At 42.2% G+C, this 9,963-nt stretch overlaps 1 protein-coding gene across 1 annotated transcript; it reads left to right on the top strand.

The window, feature by feature from the left end:
* The first annotated feature begins 2,562 nt into the window (after nucleotides 1-2,562).
* Nucleotides 2,563-9,372, top strand: Cox6c (cytochrome c oxidase subunit 6C). Its single transcript, XM_069991134.1, has 4 exons — nucleotides 2,563-2,664; nucleotides 3,558-3,684; nucleotides 7,065-7,193; nucleotides 9,273-9,372. Exons 2-3 carry the CDS (start codon nucleotides 3,571-3,573, stop codon nucleotides 7,176-7,178), a joined length of 228 nt encoding a protein of 75 aa, XP_069847235.1. The 5' UTR covers nucleotides 2,563-2,664; nucleotides 3,558-3,570; the 3' UTR covers nucleotides 7,179-7,193; nucleotides 9,273-9,372.
* The last annotated feature ends 591 nt before the right edge of the window (nucleotides 9,373-9,963 follow it).

Here is a 9,963-nt window from a genome sequence, read left to right as displayed (position 1 = left end):
TGGGACTTTCTCATCAGTGGGTATTCTTTTTGTATCTGCATCTCTGAAAGCTTGTATTTTCCTTAAGTCTTAACCCTAAGATATAACTTGAACTCATTATATTTTATTGTTAAATATGAAAGTATCTGTAAAATATAGGCTAAAGAGTCAATAGATCTACCCACATGGTTTGCCAAATGCTGGAATTGTTGCTATTTCACCTTATATTGAGATGGTTTTTGTTGTTGCTGTGGTTGATCTTCGGAGGTGGTAGTGGTACTGGGGTTGGAGCCTAGAACTTCATATTTGCTAGGGAGATGTTTTATTGCTTGAGCTTTGCCTTTACTCCTTTTTGCTCTGGTTATTTTTGAGATATGGCCTTGCTTTTTTTTGTCCTAAGGCTTGACCTCAGGGCCTGGGCCTGAGTTTGGGTGTTCAAGGTTTGCACTCTACAGCAGTACCACATCTGGCTTTTGGGCAGTTAATTGGAAATAAATGTCTCACGGACTTTTCTTCCTGGGCTGGCTTTAAACTGCAATCCTCAGATCTCAGCCTCCTGAGTAACTAGGATAAGAGAGGTGAGCCACATATGCCAGGGTCTTGCTTTTTGCCTGGGTGGTCTGTACCATAATCCTTCTATTTATAATTTCTACTGTAGCTTGGATAACAAGCACATGCCAACATACCCAGCCTTTTAAGTTATTTTTTTTTTTCTATTGAGATGGAGTCTTAAGAACTTTTGACCTGGGCTACCCTGGAACCATGATCCACCCAGTCTCCATCTTCTGCATAGCTTGGGATACAGGCGGGAGCCACAGGTAGGTGCCCTGATATTAATCTTGCTTTTTAACTTTTTAGCCCTCACATTTCTAAACCCACCAAAGTACTCATTACTTTTCCTATTGATTTATATTATGATAGAAAGGACTGAAGTTTTTTTAAGGGAATATTACTGCATAATTTGTTTCAGAGTCAATTTTATTTCTTTCAGCTTTTAGTGTTATAATTTGTTATGGTGTAGGTTTGGGACATATACTGCAAGGGTGTGACTCAGGGAAGATGATTCCTCTCAGGACACTGAGAGTAGCAATATAGGAGCCAGAACAGTGGGTTCCCTACTACCTAGCAAAACAGTGACATCTTTTCCACAATTTTTAAGATAACACATTGATTTGGTGATTGTCAAGGCCAGGAGAAAAAGACACAGAGGAAAGAAGACCATTGCTTTATCTATTTATCAATTAAGGGATTCTATCTCCCACAGTTAGATATGTCCTCTGGTTGAAGATCACTTTGAAGGGGAACTGAGTTCTAACCATTGTGAATACTTACGTGAAATATAACTCCCAATAGCCTAGCCATCCTAGTTTATTTCATGGAGACATGTAGAATAAATCCAGTCTTCCCACTCATCCAGGTTTTATTCTAGAGTAACTTATATCAGACTTAAATCGAGGACTTAAATCAGATTATCAAAATCTTTTTCATCCTTGCAATATAAAAAGATCCTTCTAAACAGACTTTCTTTATGCCTACGTTACTTAACTTTTTCCATTGCTCTTACATCCATCTGATATATTTTTGTTTATTATTTGACTCACTCACCTGCATATAAGCTTCACAAGGGCAGGTTTTGAATGTCATTAATTCCTGGAAACAACACACATGGCAAGCACAGAATACACCCTGGCCTTACATTATTGCAGATCTGCAAGACCTCTTCTCCATCCCACTATAAATTTCCTTTTCCCCTCTCCCCAAAGTGATCCTTTCTAGTAGTTTCCACAGAAGTTGTAGGGTAGAGTTTTATTGACTTTACCAGTGTTCTTTGGTCAAAGGCATGGATGGCACTGTTTGGTCACTCTGGAATTATATTCTCAATTGGAGTAGGATTTGGTTTATCTATAACCACATAGCTCCCAGTGGGGAAGGGTTGATTCTTTGAAAGGCTATCAGGCACTTCTACTAGAAGGAAAGAAGAAGGGCAGAACTGGTAAAAGGACAGGGGGAGAGATACATATTCAGAATGTCTACCTACCAAGCACAATCCCATTTAATTTGCACCACAACCAAGAGAGGGTACCATGTTAGAGGCGAAAGCCGACTTAAAATCGAATTAAGACAATTTGCTAGCTAGAATGGTGCTGAGCTGAGACTCAAATCCAGTTCTATTCGGCTCTAGACCAGAACTCATGCAAACTCCTTTCTAGTTAATTTCTCTTCATTCATTCACCATGAGTTTACTGTGATTGGCTCTGCCATTTCTAAAGAGCCACTCCACTCCATCCAGAAAAGGCTCCTAGAGTCATCAAGATTTGCCACATTCTTGCACATGGTTGGGTCAATCCTTTGGTTCAGGATAATTTTTTCTGCATTTGTAGAGTACAGAAAAGTACTTTTTCCTTCACATATTAAATACCTTGAATTTCTCAATAAACTCATACTCTGTGTGAGCAAGGTTATCATTTCTAACTTATGAGAGAACTCTATCTGTGGAACTGCACAAGGTGGAGGCTGCCCAGTGTCAAGGTATTTCAACTATGACCTACAGGGCGCACACCACAAGCCTTTTGGACTTGTTCGGCTACCGTCGTCACGTGCTCGGCCCGCATCTTCCTTCTGCGCCTGCGCGCTGCGGGTCCGCAGTCCATTTCTCCGGCCGCGGGGAAGGACGTTGGTGTGGAGGTGAGGCCGGGCGGCGTTGGAGGCCGCGTTCGCGTTTCCACGGCGCCGGAGTGGCCCGGGGTGGCGGAGCGACACTACGAGACCGTCGTGGCGGAGCCTTGGGTTTCTTTCCGCCACAGCTCCCTTTCGGCCCCTCGGCGGCTTCGGGAGGGCGGGGGGCCGCGGGGGGCCGCGGGGGGCTGCGGGGGGCTGAGGCGGGCCGCGGGGGGCTGCGGGGGGCCGCGAGGGGCCGCGGGGGGCTGAGGCGGGCCGCGGGGGGCCGCGGCGGCCCTGGGCCTGGCTCGGCCGTGGGGCGTCCGGGCGCCTGCGCGCTCGCGGCCTCCCCCGGCGCCGTGCGCCCTGTCGGGTCGGTGTGACCTTGCCTGGGTCACCTAGCCGCCCTGCCTCCGCGGGGGCTTGCGGGAGCCGGGCGGGGCGGTGGCGGCGGCCTCGGCGGCAGCCCGCGGGCCTCGGCCCCCCACCCACCCCCACCGCGGGGGCCTGCCGGCGGGGACCCCCGCCCGCCCCCACCCACCCCCACCGCGGGGGCCTGCCGGCGGGGACCCCCGCCCGCCCCCACCCACCCCCACCGCGGGGGCCTGCCGGCGGGGACCCCCGCCCGCCCCCCCGCCTCGGCCGGAAACGGGCGCCGCACCGCGCTCGCACCTGTGTACGGTTGGGAAGATATTTTTGTCAGGTGTGCTCTCTGGTTGCTTGGCTGTTGCCCGGTTACCAGGTTGTTTGGAATAGTAGTTGAGCGCCGGAGAGAAGAGATGAAGTGGGTGAAGCCACCGCTCACCTTTGCTCTGTGCGCGCAGCCAGTCACTAGCTGTTAAAATGCCTCGTTATGGGTGCGAGATCTTCAGGTGTCTTACTGTGTCCTGAAACGTTCTTTTGTCTCTTTATCTATTAAGGATTGTTGCTACCATGGCTTCTGGTACATTGGCAAAACCTCAGTTGCGGGGTCTTCTGGCCAAGCGTCTGCGGATTCATATTGTTGGAGCATTCATTGTCTCTTTGGGGGTCTCAGCTCTCTATAAGGTATGTATATTAGTTTATTGTTTTGTGTTTAAGGTAATGGAGTGTGTATTTTAAAACGATTTTTAGATTAGTTAAGGAGTATTTAGGTATTGGGGCTTGAACCTGGGACCTCCAAAAAACTCCCTCTTGGGGGTGGGGGCAAGCTCTAGTAGTAGCGTTTAATCCCCTCCACAAAAAGAGGTGGAGAGCAGGAGAGGAAAGAAGGAAGGAAGGAATTCTTATCTTTCCTGAACTTCAATGGGATGGTAACTTCATGGATAGCTTACCTTCCATCTTTAGATGGAGTTGTGTCATTTTGCTAGGCCTGCCAAAACCAAAGTGGTAGATAGAATTAGATGACAGGTTTTTTTTTTTTCTCTCATAGTTCTGAATACTTGAAATCTGTAGATAGGTTTGATTTCTTCTGAGACTCTTCTTTCTACATGGTTCTTTGTAGGGTCGCCTGGCAGTGGCTTAATTTCCTCCTGAAAAAACACAACTGATACTGGACTCACTCCAAAAGCTTCATTTTAAGCATTAATTAATTTAAAGACATATTTTCAAGTAGTTATATTCTCAATATTAGAAATTCAGACTTTAACACATGAATTTTGGGAGAACAAAGTTCTTCTCTCAATAAATGGTACATAACAATGCAGAGGTGTAGGAAAAGCAGTAATTCTGTTGGGCACCTTGAAAAGTTATCTTTTTTTTTTTTTTTCTGTCGTGGGGCCTGCACTCTGGGCCTTGGCTCTGTCACTGAGCTCTTCACTCAAGGCTAGTGCTACCACTTGAGCCACAGCACCACTTTTGGTTTTCTGAGTGGTTTATTGGAGATAAGAGTCTCAGGGACTTTCCTGCCCAGGCTGGCTTTGAACCACAATCCTCAGATCTCAGCCTCCTGAGTAGCTAGGATTACAGGTGTGGAGCCACTGGCACTCAGCAGAATTCAGATTTTTTAAATTCTTCCTACTTAGAATTTTTTTGTCTATATTCTAGCTATGCTGTGAGCTTTATTAAGGGAAGTATCTTTTTTTTTTTTTTTTGTCCTGAGGCTTGAACTCAGCCTGTATGCTGTCCCTGAGCTCTTTTGGTCAAGCTAGTGCTCTACCATTTGAGTCACAGATCAGCTTTCGGGTTTTTTTGTAGTTAAATGGAGATGTGTCTCAGACTTTTCCTGCCGGGCTGGCTTCACCCTCAATCCTAAGCTCTGGTACCCAGCCATATCTTTGATTTTTATGGTGCCACCCCATTGCCTGAAACACAGATGTTTAAAGATATTTGTTGATAAGAGGGAGTATCTAAAATTCAGTAGTTCCAAGTGTTTTGGAGGAAACAAAAGGTAGGACTAAAGCTCCTTGAGAGCTTAAATATTAGATGTTGAAAGATAGAATCAAAAGTGGTTTGGGGAAAAGGATATTTTGAGTCAGAGTTCTTTATTACAGGGAGTGGAATTTGAACTTGTAAGGTTTTGGAGAATTTGGAGAGCAAAGAGGAATAACACTGAACACAAGCAGTAAATGGGTGCATGCTCTGGGACCCTTTGAAAGAGTCAGGCATAAAAATATTTTTGCCTACCGTGTAGTGAACATGAAATGAATGGAAGGAGGACTGGATGAGAGAGTAATTATTATATTCCTTGATTCTCTCATTGTCAGCGATCAAGTCTGACCTATAACTTCTTGTATGATTCTTATCACTTCTAACTGGTGGTCCCCAGACTAGATCTGTTAATTTTTTTGGGTTATCATCCTTCAATGTGTAGAAGTTTTAAAATTTGATCTACAGTAAAAATATATTCTTGCATTGTGACTCAGTTAACTTATTATATATGTGTATGTATGTATAGAGAAATTATAAATGTATATTGCATATTTACAAAACAGTTTGATGGGACAAAATATGTAATGCACTCTTAATTTCTATTTTATCTTTTTGAAGTGTTGGCTGTAGCCTTCTACATTGGTTTCTTGCCCTACTGATGAGTAGTGGATTAAATTATCATTATCCCTATCATTTATAATATAGTAGCTCTTCAGGAGTATTTGCTATTACTGAATTCCCTTTCCCATGCTTATGAGCATATAAGAAACTTTTTTAAAAGTCTCATTTCCTGGCAGATTCTTTAAAAGTATAATGACAAGTTTTGTCTGTTTCTCTAGATAGGTTAGTTGTGGTCTACAGAGCCAGCAGACTGGCATTTTGTACTAGGCTGTTATATAGATCTCAGTACTTTGTATTTTCTGTCTGTATTAAGAAATGGGATAGTGCCAGACACTTGATAGAGGGCTCTTACTGAGTTCTTCATCAAGTAGCATGATTCTACATTCTGTAATGCACACACTGATATTGATTAGCATTTGAATTATACTGTTTTCTAAAATTAGGTATTAGATTTGAGTTTGGTATATAAACCAAACAAACCCACTAAGCATTCATCAAGTTGCTTAATTCCACTTCAGTAAAAGAATCTTCATTCTTTGTTCATCTCTCCCATTTGTATGCAAAAAACAAAACCCCAGCAAGGTGAGCTCCCTCTTATCCTTTCCTTTGATGATTCTTCACTTGTAGCAGTTTCAAGACTTTCTGTCAGTGATTAGTAGTGGTCCTCTTGAGTCTATTCCATCATTTGTTGCACTGCCAACTCCTAGAACCTGTGTTGAAATGCAAATCACCCCAAATTATTATTATTTTTTGCTGGTCCTGGGGCTTGAACTCAGGGCCTGGGCTCTGTCCTGATCCTCTCTTGTGTTCAAGGATAGCACTGTACCACTTGAGCCACAGCACCACTTCCAGCTTTTTCTGAGTAGTTCGTTGGAGGTAAGAGTCTCACGGACTTCTGCTCAGGCTAGCTTTGAATGGCAATTCTCAGGTCTCAGCCTCCTAAGTAGCTAGGATTATAGTTATGAGCCACCTGTGCCAGGCTGACCCCAAACTATTTTTTTATCACATTGAAAATTTTCTTGGTCATTCAGATGTAGACACCTAACAAATCAGTGTTATATTCCTTTAAAATCCATACTGTGGCTAAAAGTGAACCTAACTGTTTTTAGTATGTCTCAACCATGAATATAGAAATACGGATTTGCTGGAGGGAAGACTACTCCCTGATGTCTTTTACCTTTTTTGGTTGTACTCTGGCTCTTACCAGTCTGTGCCTTTGTTTTACCAGACATGCATACAAACATTCCTACACACTACCCACCTAAGAAAAGGTGTTATCTGTTCATAGACAAAGAGCACCCCCACTTGCTTGTAATTTTCCATGAGACAACTTTCTTGTATCTGTATCTCCTCTTCTACCCCTTAGGAAATGCAGGGCTCTGATGAAAGAATATACATAAACATAAACTTTGTCTTTCAAATAATCTGTAAGATGTCCCTCAATGTTTCTTTTTTAGTTTGGTGTGGCTGAACCAAGAAAGAAGGCATATGCAGATTTCTACAGAAATTATGATTCCATGAGAGATTTTGAGGAGATGAGGAAGGCTGGTATCTTTCAGAGTGCAAAATGAATTTGGAACGTAAAGGTAATTGTTCTCTGTTCTCATTTGTCCTATAAATTTACATGTCATTATTACACTTTGTTTTCATCATGGAACTTGAACTCAGGGCCTGGGCACTGTCCCTGAGCTCTTTTGCTCAAGGCTAGTACTCTACCATTGTGAGCCACAGCTCTACTTCTGTTTTTTTTTTTTTTGTCGGTTGTGGGTCTTGAACTCTGGGCCTGGGCGCTGTCCCTCAGCTCTTCAGCTCAAGGCGAGCGCTCTACCACTTGAGCTACAGCGCCACTTCCGGTTTTCTGGTGATTTATTGGAGATAGGAGTCTCACGGTCTTTCTTGCCCGGGCTGGCTTTGAACCGCGATCCTCAGATCTCAGCCTCCTGAGTAGCTAGGATTACAGGCGTGAGCCACCAGCGCCCGGCTACTTCTGGTTTTTGAGTGGTTAGTTGGAGATGAGTCTTATAGGGACTCCTCTGCCCCAGCTGGCTTCAAACCACGACCCTCAGATCTCAGCCTCCTGAGTAGCTAGGATTACATTTTCTTCACTGAAGTTTTGTACCAAGTTTTTTTCTTTTTCTGCCAAAAAATGATGTGGGAAATTTTTCTGTGTTTGTGTGCTGGTACTGGATCTTTTCAGGGCCTTGCACTACTCTTACTTGGCTTTTTCTCTTACTGCTGGTTTTCTACCTCCTGAGCCATATCTAGTCATATTTTTGCAGGTTACAGACGTTTGTCTGGGCTGGCTTTGATCTCAGCTTCTAGAGTAGATAGGATTACAGGCATGAGCCATTAGAATATTAAACATTGCAGTAAATGAACATTTCTGAAATGTCTTTTATTTGTATCATTCATTTCTCTCAGTGGTATTTTGTAGTTTTCCATGTATTTGTTCATATTCTTTCATTCCTAATGTTTTGTTCTTTTTGAAATGTCATGGGACTTGAACTTCGGGCCTGGGTGCTGTCTCTGAGCTCTTCAGCTCAAGGCTAGCATCTACTACATGAGCCACAGCGCCACTTCCAGTTTTCTGATGGTTAATTGGAGATAAGAGTCTCACAGACTGTCCCTGCCTGGGCAGGCTTTGAACCGCAATCCTCAGATCTCAAGTCTCCTGAGTAGCTAGGATTATAGGCGTTAGAAACTGATTTCATTATGTTCATTTTGGCTTCTGCAACTTTGCTTTCATTTTTTTCTATGCTTTTTTTTCTTTTTTTTTTTCCAATCCCTTCTCATTTTCTGTACATTTTTGTATATGGAATTGTTAGTGTTGTTTCTTTTTCCTCTTTGGATTCCTTTTGTTTTTTTCATACTGTATTGATTAGAAGGTGGCCAGGAACAAGCACATTTGCCTTGTTTCTAATTCTAATTACAGGAAAAGTTTTCAAGTTATCTTCCTTTTGGTTTGACATAATTTATGAGCTCATCATGTTTTATATTTATTTTTTAGTACCAGTACTAAGGCTTGAGGTCAGGGCCTGTCTCTTGGCTTGTTTGCTTTTGTCTAGTGCTATACCACTTGAGCCACAGCTCCACTTTGGGCTTTTTGATGGTTAATTGGAGATAATTGTCTTGACTTTCTTGTCCTGATTTGCATGGAACTGTGATCCTCAGATCTCAGCCTCCTGAGTAGCTATTATAAGTACATTGCACTTCAGTATCTAATTGTTTTTATTATGAAAAGGTGTTTTGTCAAGATGTCTTCTCTGTATGTTTATGTGGTTTCTGTTACTGTGTTACTGTGATGCATCGTATTTTAATAGTGTGTGTTGAACCATCCTGCATTCTAGGAATTAGTTTCTTGGCCCTCAATTATAATCCATATAATACGCTATTAAATTTGGTTGCCTAGGAATCTTTACTCCCATTTTTACATGGTGAAAGTGTCTCTGCTCCTCTTCCCCCCTTTCTCCTTTATGAGTAAGGAAGAAAAAGGTAGTGTATTAGGAGCTTGAAAAGAAGCTTGGAAAATGAGTCTCCAGATCATACAGCCTGAACTGGGCTTCTGCTGGGTGAAAGTGAGTAGTCAAAGTATAGGGTTCATTAATAGGAATATATGCCAACCTCATTTTTTGTCATTAACTTAGCCCTTGTGTTTCTCTTCACAGAATTTCTTTGGATTGACCTGTGTTCCTGAACTATGAAACATAAAAATATGTGGGCTGATAAGTAGTTTCTCTTATAAATAAACAAATACTGTGGACCGAAGTCTGTTCAGTTATTCATATTGATAATTCAGGGCATTAAAAAGCATCATACTTGGTTGGAAATTTTTAAGTTACTTATAACAACATTGTAAAGATAAATTATCTCAGTATTTTTTCTTTAATATTTAGTTGCTCTGATTTTTTTTTTTCCTATTGTACTAAAGATAATTCTGGCTGCCATTGCTCCGGCTTTGAAGGAGTGTCTGGGAGCCCATATGAGGTGTCTGTACTATGGGCTTTCAGAAGGGTTAGACAGTGAGTCCAATAAAATCTGTCCTTGGGGCCTCATTTTCATTATGGGATAGCCTTGCTGTCACCAAAGATAATTAAAATGCAATTACTGAGGAGTACTTAGAATTTGCTTTGCTAAAGAGTAAAGTTTGTAGAGTTGGAATATGTAATTTAGAAAAACAAGTGCTGGAATTGAGTAATATTTGCTGATGATTCAGCAGTGTGGTAGCTTTTTTGGAATATGTTATTGCTGATATTACAGCAAGTATCAAAAGTTAGGTTTATTAACACTGGTTTTAATCACAGTCCCTTAATAAACTGTATTTTACTCTTTTTAACTCATCAGTAAGATACTTGAATC

Source organism: Dipodomys merriami, unplaced genomic scaffold, assembly GCF_024711535.1.
Source record: "Dipodomys merriami isolate MVZ:Mamm:240054 unplaced genomic scaffold, mDipMer1.0.p SCAF_4, whole genome shotgun sequence".
In the NCBI taxonomy this organism is placed as follows: Eukaryota; Metazoa; Chordata; class Mammalia; order Rodentia; family Heteromyidae; genus Dipodomys; species Dipodomys merriami.
This window is presented reverse-complemented; position numbering and strand designations above follow the sequence as displayed.